At 57.5% G+C, this 24,763-nt stretch overlaps 2 protein-coding genes across 6 annotated transcripts in view; one reads left to right on the top strand and one right to left on the bottom strand.

The window, feature by feature from the left end:
* Nucleotides 1–230: 230 nt before the first annotated feature.
* PIGL (phosphatidylinositol glycan anchor biosynthesis class L) overlaps nt 231–24,763 on the bottom strand; it is a 43,952-nt gene continuing 19,419 nt past the window's right edge. Inside the window, exons 3-7 of one of the 5 annotated variants that reach the window (XM_045509450.2) lie at nt 10,116–10,206; nt 5,930–5,997; nt 3,672–3,703; nt 2,142–2,480; nt 231–1,320 (exon numbers count right to left, since the gene is read on the bottom strand). In XM_045509450.2, coding sequence (XP_045365406.1) covers nt 938–1,320; nt 2,142–2,480; nt 3,672–3,703; nt 5,930–5,997; nt 10,116–10,206 — 913 coding nt within the window. In that variant the 3' untranslated portion in view covers nt 231–937. Of the gene's footprint in view, nt 1,321–2,141; nt 3,704–5,929; nt 5,998–7,119; nt 7,877–10,115; nt 10,207–24,763 lie in introns of those variants that run through there. The other 4 variants (XM_010974080.3, XM_010974079.3, XM_074342094.1 and 1 more) reach the window with 4 other exon arrangements.
* The window catches only part of NCOR1 (nuclear receptor corepressor 1), a 163,792-nt gene continuing 153,861 nt past the window's right edge, over nt 14,833–24,763 (top strand). Inside the window, exons 1-2 of the mRNA XM_074342073.1 lie at nt 14,833–15,004; nt 15,171–15,351. The gene's annotated coding sequence lies outside the window, so the exon portion shown is untranslated. The remainder of the gene's footprint in view (nt 15,005–15,170; nt 15,352–24,763) is intronic.

Raw genomic sequence — 24,763 nt, 5'->3', positions numbered from 1 at the left:
GCCAAGACATGTGTCCCCAGGGCTTCGTCCCATGTGGAGGGTACCTTCCCCTGACTGCAGGGGAGAGAGGCAGCCCTCCCTCCTGCTGCCCCTGCTCTGTCCAGGCCCCGAGTGGAGCTCGCAGCTTCGTGCCCTGGGCTCTGAGAGGAGAGGGTGTTGGGATGGCCAGAGCCAGGCAGGGGGAGCCTGCCCTCCGGCCACACGGACCAGAGTCAAGCACCAGGCATCAGTCAATAAAAATGTTAGTTTATTTTCATTTTCCACCTGGACTTCTACTTAATTTACTTTAAAAAATAGTCAGAATATACAGTAAGACAAAAGAAACAGAAAGTCAGTGTCAGGTCCCACCACGCAGGAGCAGCTACCACTGCTAATTCTGTACATCTTTCTAACCGCTAAGATTTAAAAATATTTTTGAATAGGTAACATGTGTGCCTAAGATCCCGAAGGGACCAGAGGGACCTGCCGAGGGCCGCTTCCTGGATGGTTGGCTGGACTCGGAAGAGCTTCCAGGCCAGACAGACGCCTCACGGCACGTGTGTCTGCAGCGCGATGTTAAGACAGAGGCCCCGAGTGTTGGGAAACCTCCAGGGTTCTCTTGCTTCCCCCGGAGGACTGACAGTGAGGTGCTGGGTCGTAGGCCCCTTCAGGGCAGGGGACATCAGGAGGGTCTCTGCACGAAGTGCTGGGCTCAGGGATAGGACCTTGGGGCCACAGTCAGTGACTGTGATGTGAAACGGAGACATTCCCTAGGTGCCAGTCAGATATGTAGGCCACGAACATAAAGGAATTACGGCTGAACTGATTCCGTAGAGACTGGGCTTTCGTGTGTGTGTGCATGTCTGGTGAATCTGCTGTGGAAACAATGCGAAAATACATCACCTCTAAGAAGGGGTTTCAGAGCACGTGGCCGTCATTTGTAACAATCACGGGTCTGTCAGGGGCCTGACGGACATCCTGCCACCACGTAAACGTGAGAAGCCAGCGGGGTAGCTACTACTATCCTTGGGTGGGTCTGTTTTTGGTTGTTGTGGTTCTGTTCCCAGAGGAAGCAGCTCAGGCTCGGACAGCCCGCTGGCTCGTTTTTACGAGAGGTGGACCAGCGCGGCCACGAACTCAGGACGCACCGCCTCGCCGGGGTCTCCAGGCAGTGGGGTGAGCCAGCTCCCACCGAGGCCCCAGCTCCCTCCTGGGTCCCGGGATCTGAGAGCCCTTGGAGGCTCAGAGGAAGTGCAGAGAGTTGATACGCATGTAGCGGGAGAAGAGCACGTAGAGGCGGCGGAACCAGAGCAGCTGGCTGCGGTGGCGGGACATGGCTCTCTGCAATGAGGGCCGGAGGCAGGCGTGAGCAGGGCGGGCCCTCCCCGCCCCTGGCCTCCCTCCACCCACACCTCCTGCCTCCGCCCCACCTCCTAAAACCCACTGTGACAATGGCGGTGCAGGGACGCTGCCCCGCACGTCAGTTAACAGCCCTGGGAGTGAAGTACGACTGTTACTGCTCTTTGCTTCTCATAGACAAGGAAACGCATCAGTCCCACAGCAGGGCGGCAGTGACGCTGATGCCCGAGCCCAGGCCGTCAGGTGGGCTCTGCCCTCGATGTTATTATTATTTTTTTTTTTAATTTCTTTTCTTTTTTTGGTGTGGGGAGAAGACATCTAACATCTGTTACTATTGCTTCTCAGAAAAGTTACAGCCGTTAACACACCTGTTTCATTTAACAGCCCAGCGATGGGTTCTGGCCTTTGACCCTTTCCGCTCCGCTAGCAAAAATGTTATAAATAAAAACTAACTCACATCTTTGCTAGAGAAGTCACAGGCTAGGCCTCCTCGGCGGCCTTCTTTACACAGAGGGTGTACTGAGGTAGTAGTGATAACCCTGAGGGGTGGGACTGCAGGTAAGGTTTATGAATCATTTTACTTTCTTCTTGCTTTTCGATAGAGCCAGATCTTCTACACTGAGCATGTATTGTTATTTCCTTTTTTTTTCAGAGTGTGTTATTTCTATAATCAGAACAGCCCACGGCCCCCAAGGTCCAGCTGCAGGCAGGCACCCAGCGACCCACATGGACCTGGGGGTGGGGCTGGGGGTCCCGGGGCCTGGACCTGGAGGCGGGGGTGCAGGAGGGACCACAGTCCTCACCTGGGCCTGGGCCGCCTCTCCGCGGCTGAGCACGAAGAGGACGTGCGGGGCGCGCAGCAGGCAGCAGGGCAGGTCCAGCAGGGACAGGTACTTGCGCAGCAGGCTCACTGACTGGAGCGTGAGCACGGAGCACCCTGCGGGGAGAGGGCAGGGGGCCGAGCTGCTCCCAGGCACACCTCCCGAGTCCCCACCCGCCCCGGGGCTCGGGCCAGGGCAGCGCCGCCCGCGCAGTTGCCTGGTGATGCCATGGCGCCAAAGCTGCTCTTGGGCCACCGTTGTCACAGATGGGAGGGGTGAAAGGCCTTGGGACTCCCGGCCCGCCTCCGCCTGCTCTGTGCCCTGCGAGCGAAGGTCGGTTGCTAGAGGCTGGGGTCTGGCTGCGTCAGGGCCGGGAAAGGGGACGGAGACAGGAATTCCTGTCCTGGAGGCCAGAGACCTGGTTCCTGCTTGTCACCGAGCAACTGCAGGCTTGGGAAAGTTCTTCAACCCCCGTGAGCCTCAGTTTCCTCGTCTGTAAGGTGGTGTTGGTAGTGAGCATGGGACCTGCCTGTCTCCGGGGCCTGACACAGAATCAAACACGCTGGAGTCCCACTCTTAAGCTCTGGCAGCTCCAGCAGCACGTCTGCCCACCCAGAAAGGGCGCACTGCCTGTGTGTGCACTGCCCGGCCCTCGGCGCTCCTGGGACGCTGCCTCTCTCCCCTTAGACAGATGCTGGCTCGGAGAGGCCAGGCGCTGGTGTCGCACAGTGACTGGCCAAGTGGGTCCCCCACATCCCTGTGCATCATGAAGACTGTCAGACCCCCCGACACCCATCAGCCACTTACAGCCTGGCTGATCAACTTGAGGGTGGGTGTGAGTCTGGACGGAAAAGAAAGCCAGCGGGGCTGAAACCTGGCCAGTGAGAAACCAGACAGGTGGGGACAAGGCCCACGGCGATGGCTGACTTCACAGGTCAACCTGATGGTCTCGGCCGCTCGGATTCTTGACTAGACATTGTTTCCAGGTGTGTCTGTGGGGGTGTTTCACGTTTGAACTGGACGAGGCGGTGAAGCAGAGGCCCTCCCCAGTGTGGGGGCCTCATCCAGGCCACTGAGGCCCGACAGGACGGAAGGTGGAGGAAGGGGGTTCACTCCTTTCTGTCCGACTGCAGAGCTGAACGCTGGCCTGGCGCCCGGAGCCCGAGATTCACACCATCGGCTCCCGGTCCACAGGCCTCTGGACTCGGGCTGAACGGCGCCAGCAGCTCCCCCGGCCTCCCACGTGCACAGAGGCCTTCCCAGCCTCCTAACTGTGATCGCGGGAGCCCGTTCCCTGCCGTGTGTCTCTGCACACGGGGTGTCCCGGCTGCCCACGTCTCCTGTCGGTCCTGCTCCCCTCACACCCAGTGAATGCGTCCCGTGGACACAACCGACTCGGAGGCCCGGGTGCCACCGTGACAGGCACACCGAGCTGTGTCCAGAGGGGCGCGGCCCTGCCCTCCATCGACGTCACCCCAGCAAGTCCCTTAGAGGGACAGGGACCGGCCTTACCTTTAGGTAACCTCCCTTCTGCGTGCAGGGCCCTGGAGGAGGGAGAGGCGGGCAGAGTAAGAGTCCTTGGCAGTAGCAGGGAGGGCCTTCAGGGCCAGGCCTGCCCCCCCAGGTCCCTCCACGGGGGTTTCTGGGGGTTTCCTGTGCAGAGGTCACCATATAGATTCCTCAGATTCCACCCGCTGGCTGCAGCTGAGGGCCCAGGGCGGGCCCCTCCCCCAGGTCGCCAGCTGGAGGCGCCCTGGGCCGAGCTGTGCCCATCAGAGACGCTGGTAACCAGAGCGGACCCTTCAGCTGTCTTCTCTTTTGAAACTGTGATGTGAGTGTGGGAGACTCTTTTCCATGGTAACTGGTATTTCCTCCCTGACAGTCCTTCCTCCTTCCTGACCCGCTCCCCCACCACAGTGAAGAGCAGGGTGACAGCAACAAACCCCTTGTTTTGAAAACTGACACATCCTGTGACAAGGGACTCCTGGAGCAGGGGTCACAGAGGAGAAGTTGAGAAAGAGAACCTCGAGCTCAGAGGCGGCTTGTCCCGCGCTCCGGGCCCAGCCCTGGGGATATTCGGCGTGTCAGGTGGTTGGCCCCCAGGAAGGAGCTGGGGACGCAAGGTCTAAGTGCAGGAGAGGGGTGAGGCCTGGAGACACACGGGAAACCGTTCTGAGAGCCCCGGGCACAGGAGGCCAGGGGCCTGCTGGTGGGGGTCCGGGGGAGACCGAGGGGAGGCCAGACAGGCCGGAGGAGGGAGAGGACAGGCTGGCATAAGGCAGGTCAGAGCGGCAGGTCAGGGGCTGTCAGGCAGGGCCGGAGGCCAAGGGAAGGTGAAGGCAGATGGGGGTGAAATCAGCCGCGCTGGAGTGGGGGGGGGGGGCAGCCGGGAGGGAAGGCAGGCAGAGCGAGGCATGGAGCGAGGGGCTTGAGGCCTGATGCCTGCAACAGAGAGGGGCTGCCGGGACTCGGGAGGCCAAGGAAGGGCGCTCAGAAGGCAAACCCCATCCCCTTGGCACTTCTGGGGACCTGAAGGCCCAGGTGGCAGTGCTGGGTGACCGGAGAGAAGCCCAGGGCGCAGAGGGCGGGGCCGGAGGCTGAGCCATGGGTGTGGGCAGCTGGGCTGAGAGCCGCCTCCCCTAGGAAGGGCCTCCACAGGTGGCCACCCAGGGCAGCAGGGGAGAAGGGAGGGGCCCAGAGAGCACCTGCACAGTGGGGAGGGCGGTACCCAATTTGGGTTGGATGCTGCCACCAGGCACGCCCATCAGCACCTGGTTTTAGTTCCACAGAACAACCTGATGGTTGGTGGCGCACATTCTCTCAAACCACAGACTGAGGCTCAGAGAGGGTCTCAGGCCTGCCCACCGGACGCTTGTTCTGGTTTCTGCGTGGCTCTGGGGCAGTCTTGTGCATCTTCTACCTCACCGGCTCCGTGAGGACGCCAGACATCCCGATTCTGGAGCCTCCCCTGCGCCCTGATGCCAGGTGAGCACAGCTGGGGCTCGCTGCCGGGCAAGGCCGCCCCCACTCCGGTTTCACAGGCAGGAGGGACTCTACGGCTGAGGCAGGACAAATGTGTCCCCGGAAGGTGCGGAAGGAGAGGGTCCCTGAGGGCCCCAGGGACAGGACACCCACTGTAGTTTGTATGACCTCAGGGTCCTTGAGGTTCAGGTGTTTTGAGGGGAGATAATTAGGTTTTTTATTTATGTGTGTATTTATGTATTTAATGGAGGTACTGGGGACCGAACCCAGGACCTCGTGCGTGTAAGTACGCGCTCTACCCCTGAGCTGTGCCCTCCCTCGAGGTTCAGGTTTTTAGCTGCAGGTTAAGGGCAGGTGCTTGTCAGTAGGTGGAGAGGCTGCGAGGAGCAGGTGAGAGTTCAAATCAGTGCACATCCTCCTTCCCCAGAGACCGGAACTTGCGCACACAGTACAGCAGAAGATGGCAAATAAATCAGAATCAGAGGAGGAAGCAGATGGAGCGGGAGGCACGCTGGGGCACAGAACTCAGTCCTTACAGTCCTGTCTGTGGGCTGCAAGGACTGGAAGTCCGGCCCTAAAGCTCTCTGCGGCCAGAGCAGAGAGAACTAAAAGCAGTCCCCGCGCCTGCTGTGTCCATGGGGTAAGGAAACGCAGCTGTTCGGGAGACAGGAATTCTGAGACTTGGGGGAGCTGCCCCCCCCCAGGAGGACAAGCTGAGATCACACTGCTCTTGGTGACTCAGGGGGACCAGACTCCCTCCTCCACCCCCGGGTCCCTGAGAACCCTACCTCACGGCTGCGTACAGAGCAGCATGGTTGCGGTGGCCGCTCACTCCCCCCGCGTCGAAAGTCACCACCTGCAGAGAAACCCAGGGTTTCACTCGGACCCACGGCTTTCTCTCCTCCTCCAACTCCAGAGCAGCCGGGATGCGGCTGGGGTGGAGAGGTTGGAGAGGAGGGCAGGGGGCCCCGACCCTTCTCCAGTTCCACCTTCATCTCTGCTGCCCAGCGAGCAGGCCACTGCCTGCCACTGCCGGCCGGGCTGGTAGTGCGAGCCGTTTCCGCGGGCGTCACGGTTCCCCTGGCTCCTGGTCGCTGGCGCAGAGAGGAAGTCGGCCGTGGCAGAAACCTGGGTTCACAGCGCCCTTGGTCCCCACCTGCCTGGCGGTGGGTGAGCCGCCCTGGGACCTTTGCTAGTGTAGGTGCTGCCTGACTTCTTTGTCTTTTTCTCCTCGTGCCACGTCGCGGGCACAAAAGCTCTGAGGGAGGATGGCGCCGGCCCCAGGCTTCGCGGGAGGAGGGCGCTTACACACACACACACACACACACACACACACACACACACACACACACGAGCATCTGTTTACTACAAGCTCAGCCGAGGCCAGAGACTCACCTCTGCTCAGAGGGATTAAAAGAACCCAAAGAACAGTCCGATCATCGTCATCATGGATCGCTCAAGTAAGGACAGAAATACCAGGAAGGAAACAAGGGCTCAGAGAAAGGACTGCGCGTGGTCGGTTAGGGGAGAGGGCCACCCCGCAGCCAGGACGGAGGACGGAGAGCCGGACTGGGCCAGGCTGCAAAGGACTCCCTGCTGCTCTTTCCATCTTCAATCTAAAACACTGGCCTCATGTCCAGAAAACTCTGTTAATATAAAAGCAGCCACCGTTCCCCGAGCACTGGCTGGGGTAGGGCCACTGGTCAAAAGAAACTTTAAAGTCCTCTCACCTGATCCTGATTCAAAGACGCTATGAAAATAGAAACAAAAGGAAAACACACACATGACACGGGCTCTGGGAAGCGTAAACCGCTGATATTAGTGAATGGCTGAGTTTTAGGTGTGGTCATGGCTTTATGATCATGTGAGTTAAAGACTCAGTGTCTTTAAATGTGGACTCGGATGCTGAGGAATGGCTTCAGTGTATGGGAGGTGGGGGGCGAACGGGTTTCAAGGACAATGACACTGACAGAGTTGGTCACTGTGAGGCTGGGTGCCAGGAGCACGAGGTTCATTAAACTCCTCTCTCCTCTCGTGAGCTTGACATTCTCCGTCCTGGGGAGTTTCCTAAGAAGGCTTCTGAAAAGCTGCTCGTCTTACGGTGGATACACGTCTTACATTTGTCCAAACCCACGGACGTATGTCCCACTCCCAGGACTTCGGCCGCTGAGAGCCCGACGACAGTGGCACCTGTGGTTCTTTGCGAACCTCATTCACTGCCCCCCAGACTGCAGAAATCTTTGTTTGAATGGGGTCTCGGGCAGACCCCAGTGAGCGAGCGGGAACAAGGGGGTGCTCCTGCTTCTCCGAGGCCGTGGTTCTCAGCGGGGGGGCAGTTTTGCCATGAGGACAGTTGGCAGCGTCCGGAGATGTATTTATTGTGACGGCTGAGGGGGGCTGTCACCGGGTAGAGGCTGGGGAGGCCGCTGAACACCCCACAACGTACAAGCTGGCCCCAAACGTCAGTGGTGCCCTAAGGGAGCAGGGACCAGATGCACGGGGCTCCAGCCCGAATCCCTAGTCAACAACATCGAATGTCACAGAGCACGTGCTCAATAGATAGCTGTTGTGGGGCGTTGGGCCAGGACCTGGCCTTGTGGACACCAGCTCTGCCAAGGCCAGGCTGCTTCTGCAGGGGGCGCCCCTGTCATTTTCAAAGCACCGTCCTGCCAGCTGTTCCAAGGGTTCTTGCCCCTGCAGTGAGTGGGACGGATCCCCGCAAGCACCTGGAGGAGCTGGGACGGGAGAGAACCCGGACCGCTGGCACACTGTGGGTGTGGTGCAGGGCCGGCTTTGCACGGAGGAGAGCTTTGGTACCATCCCAGCACAGCATGGGAGAGACTCCCTTCCCGGGGCTGCCCCTGCCCCCACCCCCGCCCCGTGCTCCACCCTCCCCAACCGCACGCTGCCCCGCGCACCTGGGCCCCGGGGTTTATGCACAGCCTGGTGCCACCAAGGCGCGACTTCCCACCTGCCAGGACGGTGGGACTGTGAAAGTGCATGTCCCTGCATCACCGGGACCCGAGGGGACCCAGACGTAGCTGGCTTATGGCCACTTGTGTCCGCGCTGGCCTTGCACATCTATGCCACACTCACTGCAGGCCGGGAGGGAATTCCCAACTGTGCCTAATGACTTGAGAGTTTTCTTCTCAACAGCAAGGTGTGTTAAAGAGCTCTTTTAAAATGATTTCCTTGTTTATAGAAATGAAATCAATTCAAGATTGTCCTGACCAGAAAGGCCCCTCCACACCTGAGTGGACGGGAAGGCGCCCCAGGCCTGGAGGTAGCGGTTAGTGGTCGGGGCCCCTGGGGGATGTTCCAGCTCTCGGGGGTTAAAGATATCACGGCGGGTCCTCCCCTCGTGGACTTACAGTCTGGTTCGCAGGACGTGGCCTGTGCTTTAAAGGATAAACAGCAACAGCCGTCACAGGCGCAGGGCACACAGCAAATACTACAGGGATCCCGAAGAGGGCTGAAGAAGTCCAGGAAGGCTTCTCAGAGAAGGCGGCCGCAAGCTGGGCTTGGACCACAAGTCACTCTTCTGGGACACAAACTTGGGAGACTCTTTTGAGAGCAAGACTGGCACCCAGAGTGCCTGTGCCCTGAAGCTCCTCCCTGGGTGCGCAGAGCTGTGGCTAGCTGCGGTGTGGTCTAACAAGGGCCCGGCCCCCAGTAAGGACCAGCCCTGCTCGCCAGTGGGCAGCACCTAAGGAAGGGCCAGGTCAAGGAGGGCCAAGTTCACAGGATGGGAGTTGCCCCACAAGCAGGAGCAACTGGAAAGCCAGCTGTTCTAACGCATGGACGCAGGAGGGGAGAGAGTGACTGGGGACTGGTCTCGGGGAAGCCACTGCCAGGAGAAGACGGGGTACCAAGGCCCCTGCAGTGCACCTCACAGGGCTCGCTGCTGTGCCCCAGGCCGACCCTGAAGCCCTGGGCGGGGGGACATCAGGCCAGGGGACCCAGGTCAGTCAGCAGGCCTGGGCAGTGACTCCCAAGCCCAGACCGAACCCTCCGGCTGTCACCCTCAGGCCCTCTGGGAAGGTACAGCTGGGAGAGGTGGGCCTGCAGCTGCTGGTGACCATCTTTCCAGCCAGGGCAGAGTCCAGCAGGGCCAGGGCCCACCTGCATCTTTGCCTGTGGGACTCAGAGCCAGCCGGCTAAGTGCCCCTTTTGGCCCATGTGGACTAAGTTTCTGCTGTATCTCTGTCATCAGAACACAGAGACGGTCTGATGAACATACCCACGAAAATCTGTCCTTCACCAAGTCGCTCTGTTCGCTCAGCGCACTGGCCACTGGTAAAGGCCCATCGTGTTTCTCTGCCTGCAGGGTTCATCCCTTAACGAGGATTAATAAAAACTTAAAGCAAGTGACTGGGGCCTTAAATGGCAGCACTTTAGGTATTAACTCATGAAGCGTTATTACTCTCATTTCAGAGGCGGAGGGACACCCTCTTGGCGGCCCTAAGATGGGCAGCTGGCGGGACTCGGCCAGTGGGGTGGGGGGCGGAGCAGGGTCCCAGACCACCTGCCTCCGCAGGCGAGTCAACGCCCACCAGGGCTCTGGCCGAGCGCGCACGTCCTCCCTGTGGTGGCTGGGAGTTTGTCCTCGCATTTTCTGGGCTGAAACTGGAGGCTTGAAACCCTGGCTTCACTGCTTGCTGACCCTGGGCGGCTGCTGGGCCTCTGGGAACCCCAGTCTGACAGTTGCCTCCACAGTTAAAATGACTCTAAAATGAAAACGCTCGGGGGAAGATTCTGTGCCAGTGAGAGTTGGGCGCAGGCCCCGGGGGGGGGGCCTGAGTTTTCAGGGGCAGTGCCTGAGCACGGACACTTGGGTCACTCAGTCTCAGGAAAGGTGTGTTTGCAGGTTTGAGAGGGACACGGGGCTGGGAGCAGGGCTGGAAGGGGGCGGCCATGGTCAAGGTCACTGGGTCACCGGGCCCAGCCCTGCTTTCTGGGAGGGCGTCCCCTTACCAGGTTTATGCCGTTGTCCTCTATGTGCTGGAGGACGATGTCGGCCACCCGCTGTGTGTCCCACTGCACGCCCGGGTCATCGGGGAAGTCCCTGCAAGGAAGACACACAGTTGGGAGCTGTTTCTAACCAGGCAGGAACTCTCCCTGAGCCCCGGGGAGGGGGTGTGTGTGTGTGTGTGTGTGTGAGCTCTGTGCTCGTGGCTGAGGGGAATAAACAGACATCAGCGGGTCATGGCCCCGCCCGCGAGCTGGGGACCGATGTGTGAAGCACCAGCTGGGACGCAGGGCAGGGTCTACATGTCTTGGGAGAGTCAGGAATGGCATGTTAATGACAGGGACCAAGTTAGGCTGCTTCATGTAACCTGACGTCTGCTGAAGGAGCCTTGGCGGCTAAGTAGCCTTAAGCGGCAAGGTTGTTCAGGTTAGACTTGACCAGGTTTTCTGACTGCAAAGCCAAGAGGTTTCAGCCCCAGGGAGCAGGCAGCCTGCCCCCACAAGGGGCCGTCCTCGGACCTCGGGCTCTGCGGCTTTCCCTGCACCTTCTCTCCTCCTCCCCCCCCCCCCGCCTGCTGGACCCGCGCATCGCCTGACTTCAGTCTGAAGGTACTGTGCATGGTCTTATACATGGATGCCCCACTCTGTCCCAGGCGACCCCACGTGCTGCTCCCCACCACACAGGTGGCTGTCACCTCATCGCAGAAAAGGCCACTAACGGGCCCTCTTAGGGCTTTGGTCAAAGGGCAGTCACGGGAGGGTGTTCAGGAGGAAAGCGACAGGAACCCCGATGCCGGGCGCCCTGGCCATTTCCTCTGCTTCCCCGCTCCCTCTGCGAACCCCAGGGCGCCTCCTGCAGGGGGCGGCTTTGTGCTTCTGGAAGCACTGTCCCACCCGCCGGTCCCTGCCCTTGTCATGACGCCCCTCCCCGGGGAGGACAGACAGCCCAGCAGGTGGGGCGGGACGGGGAGAAAGGGAGACACAGGGACAGGCACACAGTCCAGCCTTGTTCCCGGGGAGTGGAGCTGCGTACGGTGCCTACAGCGTGACCGGCGAGGTCAAGGAGGGGCAGGGGCGGGCACCAGGGAAAATACCGGGTGTGAAACAGCTGCTTGCGCGCCCCTGGCTGGGAGGGCCCCTAGCAGGTGGCACGGCATCATTTTGGAAACCGAGTTTACCGGTAATATTCACAAGAATGGAGAAGCAGCCTAGGGGAACGGCTAACCCGACTACGTCTCAGGTCTGAGGGCTGCAGGAGGCGTCCCAGCCGTGCTCAGAGCTGGGCCTTCCTTCAGGGGCTCTACCCTCTGCCGCGGATGAGCGAGGCAGTTACTGGGGGCACTCTGGGTGTAAGTGCTCCCTGCACCCTGACACAGCTCATCTGGCGGCACTGCCTTTGAGATCTAGTGCGACCTCCGCTTGGCGGGTGTTCAAGGCTTTCCCCAGTCTGGCTCCTGTTTGAGCCACTTCACTTCTCTTTATCTGGGAGAGTAAGTAAGATAACCCACGTGGGAAAGCATTTTAAAACTGCAGCGATAGGTGCAGTGGTGGCTGCTACTGAGGCATCAGCCTAATTTAGGGGAAGGGAAGGAGGGAGGGCGGAGGGGGGCACGGATGGAGGGCGAGAAAAGAAAGGAATCCCCGTCTTTCTTCCTCACTCTGGAAGTCGCCTGCAGGGCTCCGTGCTGGCTGCCTGCACCAGTGGTCAGGGCTGCACCGTGGGATGGTCCATTGAGGTTAAGCAAGAAATCACTGGAATTTCTATGTATCCTTTTCCATCTGTTTACGTTTCTATCTTGTAGCTATTTTATAAGCTTTCTGATCAGCGTTCTTATCGGGACTCCATCACTGAGGCATGAGAGATTGGGTGGGTGGGTGGCTGCCCACGTGGCTGATCCCAGCCTCCAGGTGGACCTGATACTGCACGACCCAAAGCCCCCATCCTAAGATCCGATGTGGGGCCACCCCCTCCCCAAACAAAAACCCTGCCATTAGGTATGACCTAGACTTCTTCCCAGAAGCCAAGGGCGAAGGCCAGACCTCTCTGTGGGCAAGGCCAAGTTCTTTACCGCAAACCCCACTTGCACTGAGGAACCTTACTGAACTTCTCCATCAACTACAGCTTGGTCCGCCCATCTCTGCACCCAACCAGATGGAACAGTCTGTCATTCCCCACTGTTTTGCCTGTCTCTCTGCCTGTAGTCAGATGTGAGACCAGACCTGCGCCTCTCCCTGCTGTTTCTCATGTGGCACTTCGTACAATTGAGGTCAAAGAGCAGTTTACTTAAACGACCAACAACCATAAACAGCCGGGTCCCACCATGTGCAAGGCATGGGGTCAAGCGGCTTAATAACCACTAGCGGGTTGGCTGAGCCAAAGGCAGCTGTGCCCGCCTTTGGGGATTGGAACATGCAAGAGCGTTGGAAGATAGCAATTTTATGAAACAGATTAGGGGCAGGCAACAAGAAAAAAAAAAGCAGGAATTGCAGAGGGGAGCAGGGCATCCCGGTGGACGCACTTCCCCTCAAGGCAGGAAAATATAAAATTTGACACTGGGAAACTTCCAGCAGTTAAATGGAGAAAAAGTGATTCCTTTCACATAAACTACAAGAGTTGTCTTTGGCCTAAAGTTCAACCCTAATCAACTCAAGGCTTGGGTCCAAGAACTAACTTTTGCAACAGCTCCTTTCCTCTCTGATGGATTAACAATCCCGCCTTGGATAAACAAGCCGGCAGAATGTAAACACAGTGTGAGTCAGCCGCTGGACCCTTCCCTAGAGAGAGCTGGCAAACGGCCTCTGCCCCGCTTTTCTTTGTACTGTCCTGCTTCCTGCTGGCTGGAGTTCGTAGAGGATGGCTGGAGTCGAAGCAGCCATCTTGGTCTGTGAAGCAATCTTAGATATGAAAGCCACACACAGCACAGTAACCAAAAGAGAGGGAGCCCCGACCCTGCGCACCAGCCCCAGACAGCACACCTCCTACCACGGTGGTTGTAGTTGCCGTGGGATTTCTGCCATTGGCTCTGTAACCGCAACCTGGTTTTTATGTGTCATAATTTTTAAAGCCTCCATTTTATTGATTATTTAGGTTGTTTCAATTTTTATTATTGAAATAAGGTTGTAACCAGCATCCTTATACATATCATTTTGTACGCATCTCTCAGTATCTTAAAAAATTTCTTTCTTTTTTAAAATTCTTTTTCTTTTTAATTTTTTTTTGGGGGGGGGTAACAGGGTTTATTTATTTGATGGAGGTGCTGGGGATTGAACCCAGGACCTGGTGCTGCTAAGCATGTGCTCTACCACTGAGCTATTACCACCCCCCACCGCAAATCCCTCAGTATTTCTTTGGGATAAAACCATAGAGCTGTAACTTGTGAGTCAAGGTAAAGTGCAGAGAGCCTGGCTACGTCTCCCTATTATTTGAGACCCCTGTTACGAGGAGGAGGTGGAAAGCGTGTGGACTCACAAGCAGAGAGATCTATGCACTTTGCAGGCAGAAAGGGGGGACTTGTGGGCACAGCTCTTCCCAAGGGCACCGAGCTTCCTAAAAATCGCAGGCGTCTTCTGCCTACTCTCTTATCCCTGTGAGCACCCTGTGCATTTACTTCCTGCTGCGGCTGGAGGTGCTGGCCCAAAGGGAAGGAGCTGCACCTGGAAGCCCGAGGCCCCGAGGGCTGGCGGGCCAGCGGGGGATGGAAGGGAGTGTGGTGTTGTCAGGACTCCAATTTCATCTCATTAACCAGCCCTATCTGCCTGGAAATCATGTGTCTGTAATTCAAAGCCTCGAAGAGTCATCAAGCTTTCTATTTAAGGAATGTGCGGGCTCACCCTCCTTGCCCAGGGCGGACAGGAGCCCCGGGGCGGCTCTGCTTCTGCAGGACAGGGGTTTACTCTCACTCGCCCAGACCCAGGCCTGCGCAGCCTGCGGGGAACCGTAACCAAGTTATCGCGGGGTCCTAGAAACTTCCTCTGATTATGAGCAAGCTCTGTCTTGGGTTTTCCTGCAACTTTAATGAACGAGTACGGCCACGGCTCAGATGCGGACGTGCCTGGGTAACTCTGCTAATGTGTCAGGCTGAGTAACTTTCTGGCTGAAACTGAAGGATGTGGTGGACTGAAAACAAGTTTCTGGCCAGGGGCAGCCCAAGTAAAGCAGGGATGACAACTCTGGAGACTTGAGGACAAGGACAACCAGGGGTGGGTCAGGTGGTGATCGAACCCCTGTCTCCTTCCAGGAGGCTTCCTGCCCACACAGTCTTCCAGTGCAGACAATCAAATCGGAGCTCGGAAAAACCTGACAAGCCACACCTTGAACCTCCTCAGTCCATCACTCAAATCAGTCAGGTGATGCTTCCCGTGGGGAAGTGGGAACGGGGGCAGGACCTTCAAGGTCGTTCACCCAGGAAGCCAGAGACTATTTAAAACATTCAAAAGGCCTAATAAAGACTGTTAAAGAAAACAGGCATTCAACAGAAGCAAGAAACGCAAGCTGCCAGCTCGTATGCCTCTAATCCCCAGAAAGAACCAGATGCGCCATAGAGCAGAACACCTGTGGGGAGAAGGGCCCCCGGGAGGGGCGCACCTCTGCACCCTCCGTGTGCCTTTAAGCGGCCACACCTGTGTGCAAAGGCGATTATCCATGCCCTTTGACCTCGTCTTCCTAGAAATCTGCCGTAAGGAAACAATCAGGGAAGCCCCAAAGTCAGAGGCGGCCAAGGCAGAGACATCACTTTCCCCGCAGTCCAGGCCTCAGAGGCTCACGGTTCGGCTGCTCTGCCACCAGGGAGCAATTTCTCTAACTTCCCGAACTGTGGCTGATGAAAAATGCTAAAACTAACACTGTTTTGGGGCAAGTTCAAAGATCAAGCCAAGAAAGCATAGACACACCCAAGGTAAGGAATCTTAATGTGACACAAGGGAAAAAAGCTCAAGTTACTGGACTAATTTTGCCCCTGACTTCTCTCTAGAAGGAGGCTCATGAGTTTAGAGGAACTGGATCCTGAGGGCAGGTGAGGCCTGTGAGAGAACCTGTACATGAAGGGCTCCGGGTGTGTTCAGCTCTCTAGGTGTCCCGGCCAAGGTTCCCGGGAAACGGAGCCAGGACCAGGCCTCCTGGGGAGTGTGACCCTGGAGCTGGAGGGAGGCGCACGTGGAGGCAACACTGAGTTCCAGGCACCTGCTGGTGGTCCCGCGGGACTGGCATCTCCACATCCTGCGTCCGTCCATAAGACAGAGCGAGGTACTTCTCTCTTGGGGCGGGGGCTTAAATCTCCAATGCTTTGGGGCTGAGCTCTCTTGGGGGGACTCTGCATGGTGGAGAGGGACCCGGGGGCCGGATGGAGTGTCTGGGATGGTGGTGGCACCCACAGTGACGTCTCCACACGCTCACCGCATGGGCGGGCAGAGCCTGGGCACCGAGCGTGAGGCACGAACGCGACTGGGAGTCCTCCCCGAGGAGGCTGAGGCCTGGCTGGGCTTGCAGGCAGGGCTGCTCAGGGCCCTGCCGGCCGAAGCACCTAGTGGAGACGCAGCCCTGCCTGCAGCCCTGAGACCTGGAGGAGGGGAGGTGGGTGTTTTGGAGGCTGTCACTCACGACCTAGGAAGCCACCTCCTGCCAGCCCTTCCCCAGGTGGCGTGTAGCGAACGTGCATTAATTCTGTCGGAAAACGCCCCGGACTTGGCGCTGCCCTAGACCATCGTGCTCGGTAAACAAGCTGGGCCTCAGCCTGGGAGGTTCATAAAGTAACGTTGGCTCTCCTCCTGGCTGAGCAGCCTGGGACTCTGACCCGGTCTACACTCTCACACGCACCGGGGCCACTCCTTAGACCCGTCTGGGGGTGTCTGCCACTCCCCGCCCGACCCGGGAGCCGGCAGGCCCAGCTCATCTCCGCAGCCCCAGCCCTGCGGCACCCTGACGGCTGCTGCTCGCCCTTATTTGGTCTTGTGGCTGGTTCCCCCGGGCTCACCCCCACCTCCGGCACATCTCTCAACCCCACAACTTCCTTTGTCATCTGAGGCGGGGGAAGGTCATTTGAGTTCAGGGCTAGCAGGCGGGCGGAGCAAGCAGATCACCTGGCCGGGCAGCCGGGGCCTCAGGCTGCAGGAGCCGCGCCCGCCCGGAGGCCGCCCGGCTGGGCTGGAGGCCAGCGTGGGGGGAGGGGGGGACTTGTGAGGCTGGGCCGGCAGCTGCGGGGCGTCGCGGGATCACCAGTGATCAGGCTCAGATGAACAGAGATGAAAAGAAACACAGGGGAAGACGAGCTGAGGGAGGAAGGAAAGGACTGAGAAAGAACGGTAGAAAAACCAGTCGGTTTTTGTGAGGTACCTGCTCTGACAGGGGCCCGTCCTCAAGCAGTTTAAGAGCCCGAAGAACAGATGTCCCCAGAGACCCTTGTCCCCAGAAGCTCCCCACTGTAACTGCAAGACGGACTGTCCTTCCTCCGAGGACGGGGGTGGGGGGGAACCTGCGCGTCTGGACGGCGGGGCGCCTGCAGCTCCCCTCAGCGGAGGGGCGCTCGCTGCACGTCAGTGCGCGACGGAGCGCGGTAGGCTTGCGCTCTCGTGAGAAATCTTTCCAGAGATAGCCAGTCTGCTGTCTGAGGTGGCAGCTGACGACCAGAAAGGAAGCTGCTCATTGAACTCCCTTCAGGGGTCGCAGGGTTCTGTTGCGAGAGGCCCAGGCCGGTGTCTGGACCCCTCGTCCCCTCTCCCCACCCAGAGGGTGGTGGCAGCGGGTGGGCCTGCGAGGATCCTTGGCACTGTGAGGACAGGGGCTCCCCTGAGCAGAAGCTGTGGGCTGCTGCTCTGAACAGAAAGGGCAGGGCCTAACCATTCGCTGGGTCTCTCAGTCTGGTGCCTGGGATTTTTGCCTCATTCCTTTTTTACGAAAGAGCCAAATTTAAGGTTACGTTGGAGAAGGGGTTCACCCTCATTTTGGCAAGTACCCGAAACCCTGTCGTAGGCCAAGAAATAAGCAGACGTAAAGTCAGAGGGCAGGGCCTGGAGTCCCTCTGGGCCGCGCGGCCCTGCCCACGATGACCTGTGCCCACGGGGACACTGCTGGAGACCCGGGGGTGGGGGCTGGAGAGCTGAACCAGGGAGCCCGGGGAGGTAAGGGTGGAGACGGAATGTGAACTGTTGGTCCCACTGAGCTGCGAGGCACCTGGGAGCGGTTTCAGGGGGGAGAAGGGTCAGACCAGTGCGCAGACAAGGACTCCAGGACAAAAGGCAAACACACTGCTGTGGGGCTTCTGAGAGGGAAGCCTGAGGTTGCGCAGTTTGAAAGAAGAGCAGCTTCCTGGAGGCGGAGGCGCCCATGCTGGACTGGACAAACAGGCCCCCCGACGGGTGGGAGTGCCCGAGGGAGGAAGACAGCAGAGCCCGGGCGGGCCGGGAAGGTGCAGGGCTGTGGCTGAGGGCGTGAGTCCGGCTGAGCTGGGCAGAGGGCATCTGTCGCCTTCCAGACGTCTGCACGGGGAGGAGGAGGGGAGGCGTCAACAGGGGAGCGGCCAGACTGGGCTCGCTTTGGGAAATTAACCTGGAGACCGTCAGGGGCCAACTCGGGAAGTGGAGAAGAGCTGCGTCTCTCAGTCCAGGACAGAGGGCATGGCCGTGGAGAGGCAAGACAGCAAAGCGCGGGGGCTCTGACTGAGGGGCCGTCGGCTGGGTCAGCAGCTCCTCGGTGGAACCACAAGAAGAAACACATCGCTTTCAGCAACGGTGCCCCCGTTACAGTCAGATGCCGTCGTGTTGTATGGGGATCTCCCGGGGAACAACCACTGGTGGTGCCCATCAGAGAGCCCGACCAATGGTGCTTACTTGCTTTCGTTTGCCGTAAGATTATCAGACCGAAACAGCACATTAAAAAAGATTCTCACAGAGAAGCTGCAGCCACAGAGAAACTGGGAATTGCCTCCAGAGAGCAAGAACCAGAAGCCCTGGGGTGGGGCTGGGGGAGAACGAGTGCTGGGAAAAGGCTCTGGATTCCACCCTTGAGACGCCGTGGGTGGCCCCGGGAGCCCAAGGGCAAGGCTGGGGTCAGTGGCCGGTGAGAGGGCAGTGCCAAGTGCTTCCCGGAGTCCCCTGCTCCTCAGGGCACCTTCTGGGAGCCGGTACATCCTGTTCGTTGCTGTGCCCGGGCCAGGGCTGAGACCTGACAGGTCAGACGACCTGCTCGGTTTCCGGCCAAGGGCCGACGTCAGGACACCCGTCAGAGCTTTCACCTACTTGACGAGCACCCTGCACTCCCCAGTCTGTACCTGGGAAGAGCGGCTGTTTAAAGAACACCTCCCTCCCGGGCGGAGCTGCTGACTCATTAACCAGGGAACATACGCGCGTTGAGGGGTTTTAACAATCATCTCAATGTCGTCTTGCCTCAGGAAGAGTCTGTCTAGGGCCCCTTTTTGGAAACCAACACCAAGCTAGTGTGTTTGGGAGGTAAAATGGTTGTTTTCAAGCTGTCTGGGAAGAGGTGTGTGGGTTGCACAGAAACAGACATTTTCCATAACAGTATCAACTTTCTGGTGAAATGAGCCCAGGCCAGTGATCACCTCTTTCCTAGAACCTGGGCTTCCCTAAAGTTGTGAAGAACAACAGCATGGATTCTTTCCACCCACCCAGGCTGTCGAGCACACAGAGGAGTTGAAGCCTGGGCGCCCTCGGCCACTCTCCACCCCCCAGAAACAAGGGTTTCAGGGCCTGTGGGCAGGCAAGGTGAGGGGGTTTGGGGTATGCGACATTTCTCAGGGAGACGCTATCTGCTGGTGGTCAGATGGCTTCTAAAGGGCAAATTCTTCTTGCAAAGCGGTGGCGTCAGGTCAGGGCAGCCTCCACCACCGCGGCGAGTTACTGTCCTGATCCACTGGTCGACCCCTCTTAGCTAGGGCCCCTGGACACCTGTCCCTCCCTCCTTCCCTTCTCTGGTCGGCGTCAGAATGTCTGAGGACGAGCGTCCACCTGTGGCTCGCTCACTGCTTATCACAGAGGGTGGAACAAGCACCACCCCCGGGACCCAGCCCTTCCTTCTGCTCTAGACCGAGGCCTCGTTTCCCTCTGGTCACGGACCCCTTTTTCCTAGTCCCTTCTCCTTTGGCCAGTCTTACAAAAATTCACCAGTATCAGCATCCAAATCCTCCTAAAGCTACTGTTTCCTAGACACAGGCAAAGAAGTAAGCCTTAAATATTGCAGCAGGAACACACATCTACCAGGCCAGGCACCTAAAAGGAAGGTACCCGGAGAGATGCCAAATCACCTCAAGATCATTCCCAGTTGGACTGAGTCTGTTTGGCGTGGTCACGTGGAAGTACAGACAAGCGCACACTTGCCGTGTGGCCGGGAGACAGTCTCGGTTACCATGCGTGTTGTATCTGTCTTTGAAGATACACGTCCTCAGGGACGGGTTGGAATTCATTGATTAACAACCTCTAGGTCCCTGGCCCTGAAACTTAAAAGCAATTAAAAAAACAACAACAAAAACTGAGACTTTCCTTAGGCAAGGTAGAATGGTCCTAGAATTAGCATCTAAAACGTGTCAAAATCCAGCTTGTGAAGAAATGAGTTCAAAAGGAACCACTGTTCTGCAGCAGTTTTCCAGCTGAAGCTCACACACCCCTCCCTGAGTGTCTGTGGCCAAAATCTCAGTGCTTAGAAAAAGGTATTTTTACTTGGATAACAATCTAAAAAATTTGTGATTATTTCACTGACAAGAAAGCGGAAACGTTTGTGTAATTCTAGCGCTGTGTTTATGTGTGAGATAACACGCATGTTCCCAAAGTTCCTGAGTTTTTTTTTTTTTTTTTTTAAAGGACTCAATAATATATGTGAGCTAAACACAAACAGAATTAGGAGGGGAGAAAAGATGCATTCGTCACTTACCATGAACAAACCCTGCTCCGCAGTACAAACAGATGCTCCGCCGGGCCAGGGGTGGAAACCCCCCCAGGTTCTCTTGGCTGTAACCGCCAACCTACCTGTACCGATCCCTCTGTCCCCGTCTTACTGGCCCTGCAGCCCTTCTCGAGTGTGTGGGATTAACATGGACCCAGGTGGCACTGTCTGGGGAGACGCACCGCAGGAGCAGGTAGGGCCTAGGATCAATGACGCTCAGGCACATTTTAGGCTCGGTTGCAAAGGGCCCCCGGTGAATTCCCGCATCTGTGTCTGCGTCAGGCTCCAGTCCTCCCTTCAGTGGCCCTGTGCTGGGCTCTGCCCCCATCTGCCCGTCTGCTTCTCTCCAGGGTGGAACCAGCCCGCTGGTCTGGGGAGGTCACGTGTTGAAACCAAGTGTCTTGTCCCAGTTTCCTGCCCTAGATGGTGGCTGTTGACCCAGACGGGGCCACTTGCCTGACTCTGACGCCTTGTTAGCTAGGAGCTCGCTGCGTGCCCTGCCCGCTGGGCTGGGCCTCCTTGGAAGCAGACACTGTGCAGCTGAAGTGCATCCTCTCCCCCGCCCCGCCCCGCCCCGCCCCGGTCCTCAGGCCACTGTAATCTGGCAGCTGACTGCTTGGCCTGCACCTCCGTTAGACTGACCTGTTCCGCAGGACAGCCGGGAGCAGAGAGAAGTGCAGTGGGGACTGAATTTATGTGCAACAGGAGTAAGTTAATACAACGTATAGAAAATCCTCTGTTGGGAAGTACAGTGAAATAAAACAGAAAGGTAAATGGAAATCTAAAAGTTGGAGACATACACGAATGTGTGAAAGGATGTGCTGGGCCTGAGACCAGCCTAAATGGGCCCCGTGGGTCCCTCAGGCAGGGACCTCTTTCTGTGGGCCTCCGTCTGGAAGGCACAGTCCTTCGATGCCAACAAGCCTCATCATAGGCCTTATCCAGCGGCCATAGACATGGACAGAATTAGCAGCTAAAACGTGTCAAAATTTCGCTTGTAAAAATGAGCTTAAAGTGAACCGCTCTCCTGCAGCGTTTCCCACTGAGGGGGCCTGCGGGGCAAGTCCGCCTTCCCCTCCTTGGCCGCACGTTTGAACGGCTGGTCTGACCAGGTTCCGGCCTCATGTCTGGCCTCACTGTCGATCTCCTGTTTCTGGCCTTGCCCTGACCCTCAGACTTGACACCGACTCTGTCTCTCTGGATGGAAACTTGGTTCCCCACCGACCAGGACTTGGGTTCTCCGCCTGTGAGCGCCTTTGCCAACGATGCCCTGGCGACCCGGGGCTTCGGTCTCTGCCCCGGGAATACCAAGGTCGTGGACAGAGGCCGTCGCTTACTCGCTGGGGGGCCTGGCGCCACTGCCCTCGCCCAGAGCCCCTGGCCACGGCTCTGACACCCCCGCCCCCACAGGTGTCCAGCAGCTCAGTTTAGCGGTCGGGCAGCAGGGAACACTCAGACCGTGGGAAGTATTCCTTTTCCCCTTTAAGGCAGAGTGATGTTTTCGCTGTCTAGTCTGACGGGGCGGAGGAACGAGGTGTGTCGCGGAGGTGACGTGTGCACCCGGGACCAAGTCTGCACCCCCGCGAGCCCGGCTGGCCTCCTGTCCCCCTTGCCTTGGGAAATACCACTGTCGTGTTTCCGACTCGTCCGTCTCACCAGCTTATGTTAGCTCCGGACACTCACCCTGGCCCCACGCTGCTCTCTGTGGTCTTGTCAGAGAGCTTTCGAGATGCAGTCAGATCAAGTCATTGCTCCCAAGCTTTTTATCGTTTTAAGAAATTGCTGAAACCCCGTCCCTGACACCCCATCTGCATGATCTTCAGTTGCCCTCTGGGGGCCAGCCTTTGCGACAGTGTCATGAACTGGTTTGGTGGCCTTGCTCCTGAGAGCACGAGGAGGTCCTTGCATTTTTGATTCCTAGGGCCCAGTATACGCTCATAAATGGGTGGTAAACAGGGACCAAATCCATAAACACATTTCAAAGACGAATAAGGAAACGTGCTGAAACCCAGGTGCCTCTCAGACCCGACTCCTCCCGGCGTCCACGTGCACCTGGGTCCGCGGGGTCCCGGTGCTTAGTGACCAGCCTCACTCAGTGCAGAATGTGCGCCAGACCCAGAGGACGCACGCTGAGGGAGGGCGCAGAAAAGAGCTTGGGGCCGGCGCAAAGTGGCTGGGAGGGAGGGGCAGGAGGACAGCTGGGGCTGAGAACTGTTACAGACGCAAAAGGAGCTTCCAGAGGTAGGTGCGGGGCGCTCAACATCCAAACATCCAGCAGGGCTGCTGGGAGGGCGGTAAGCTGGGACTGAAAAGTGCCTCTCTGATTTCATAATCAGGAAGTTACTGTGACCCTGACACAGAGGCTTCAGTGGCAGGAGGAGGGAGGCCAGTGAGCCAGATTTCACTGCACTGGGGACTGAATGAGATGAGGGTGTGCAGACAGGGTACAGATAAGACTGGATTATCCAGGAAGACAGAGAAGCGGGGCAGGGATGGGGTGGGGGCCAGTTACATGGAGGGGGTTTTATTTGTTTGAATGATGAGAGAATTGAACACATAGACATGGAAAGAAGTCAAAACAATGAAATAAGAACAAACAGAAGCAAATGAAAATTTCCACTGACGCTTGTCACCAGTGCACTAATTACGTGGCAAAGGTCAGGATTATCGACACAGCAGGAGCGAGGCTGTAAACAGGTGTCCAGGTGTCCTGGCCGTCCTGGCAGCTAGTTCTAGGAAATAGACCGTTGGTGATTATGCTCTCCAAGTTCTGGGAATTTATCTCACAGGTAAGGCCGTGCAGTGAGCAGCAATTTGATATTCACAACCTTTTTCAGGCTGTGGATAAAAGCCTGGAGACAAGCAGGTGCAGGCAGGGAAGTGATGAAACTGACCTTCACAAATGAGACGAAAGGACATGGCCTTTGGGGTTAGGGCTGCCAGGACCGGATGCAGCTAAACTCTGAATTTCAGATACACAGCGAGTAAGTTTAAAATAGCGTTATATCCCCTGTGATCTTTTGGACATACTTAGATTAAAAAAATAATTGTTTAAAATTCAAATTTAATCAGGCAACCGTCTTCCGGGTGCCTTTTTGCAGGACGATATTATGTTTATTGAATCACAAAATGCCAATTGTTAAAAAACACCTTAGAGATAATCTAACTCGACATCCGTGTTTTATTCAGAGAAGAACCAGGAGGAGAGCATGGCAGTACCGGCCTGCTGTCACCTCACCGGCGGGGAGGGTGGCGGGGCCGTCCCAGAACAGACTCTCCCAATTCTGATCTAACTCCAGGAGACATCATGACACTCTCCAAGAGGCCTTATAGGCAAACTAATTTTAACACAAAAAGGAACACAGTGTCTATTCTGTGATGTCTGTAGCAGCTACTGAGGAAGAAGGGGCACTGTCACCTTGAGCAGTCACGAGCAGCACGTCCCCGTCACAGAAAGGCTGAGAATAATCACTGGCTCTGGACGCGAGTCCCAGCGAGGGGTTATGTGTGCTTAAGTTTTCGTGGTAACAGCTAGCATGTCTGTAGGGAGGTGACTGATAACCATTTGATGAAAATGCCACGTAAATTCATCTCAGGTTCTCTGATCATTTGAAACTACTCGTGGGCTCACAGGGGATCTGTCCAGGAAACCAGCTGCGAGATGACCTGGGCAGGGTGACGCAGACCGGAGTAGGCATGAGACACGTGCTAGGTGAGGAGCTGGAGAGAGACGGGGAGAGACAGTGAGGCTGGGTCCTGATTCTAGTCATGAAGTACAGCTCAGTGCTGAGTGCACCCCGGCCAGGACTGGATTCAGCTCCGTAACTTTGTAGACTGATTAATGAAATGCAAGATTAGGAAGACAGACTTGGTTGACTACTTGACAGATGCAGTGACTCGTTCTTTAAAACAAACCCTTGGCTTCCTCTGTCTAAGGGGCTGGACCACAAGCTAAGCGCCCTGGCTGTGCTCTGAACACCCATCCCCTCCAGCCCCTCTGCCCTGACTCAGCTTCCTAGGTCCCACCTCCTGGCTCTGCCCCTTCTGTCCCTCCAGACTCCTGGGAGCACTGGGAGGCTGGATTCCTACGTGTCTGGCTCTGATAGTCCCCGCCCTGACTTCTGCTCCTAAAGAATGCCATTCAGGCCCATCTGGAGGCTGAGGGGTTAAAAGTGCCCCGTTGCCACCTGATGCTCCTGAGTGCTCCCTCCCCGCTGCAGCGCAGCTTTGTGAAAAGCAAAGGAACTTCATTCTCATCTGTTGGGCAGAGGGAAACTGAGACGGGGCAGGGGTGCTCCTCCCAGGAGTCATGTCCAAGGACCGAGAATCAAGAATGGTCAGTTGCTTTCGTGGTCCTGAAGGAGTGACTGAAGTCAGAGCCGAGGCTGGGTTATCCAGAGCTATGTGAGGGCACACGTAGGGCTACCCACGGAGGTTCCCCCGGGAATGCCAGTGACTAGGGATCCCCGTCGTTCCTTCCTCACTCTCGCAGTCTTTTCTGCTCTTGCTCCCGTGCCTGCGCTCTGAGCAAAAAGACCAAATAATCGCCCTCCCCGCCTGCCTGACCGGCTCGTCCACTCGGTTCTCTCGCAGGAATCTGGAGTCGCAACCCTGAGGCTCCAGCCCGGAGGCTCTCAGATGTTAGTTCGTTCGCCTTAGGGTCAACCCGGGGGCTGTGAAAACGCACCCCGCTGGGTTCAGGAGGACCACAGGCGAGCCTAGGCACCTGCACTTGAACGAACGCCCAGGTAATTCTGCTGCACCA

Source organism: Camelus bactrianus, chromosome 16 (genome assembly GCF_048773025.1).
Source record: "Camelus bactrianus isolate YW-2024 breed Bactrian camel chromosome 16, ASM4877302v1, whole genome shotgun sequence".
In the NCBI taxonomy this organism is placed as follows: Eukaryota; Metazoa; Chordata; class Mammalia; order Artiodactyla; family Camelidae; genus Camelus; species Camelus bactrianus.
Note: the sequence above shows the minus strand (reverse complement) of the source record. Positions and strands in the feature narration are given on the sequence as shown.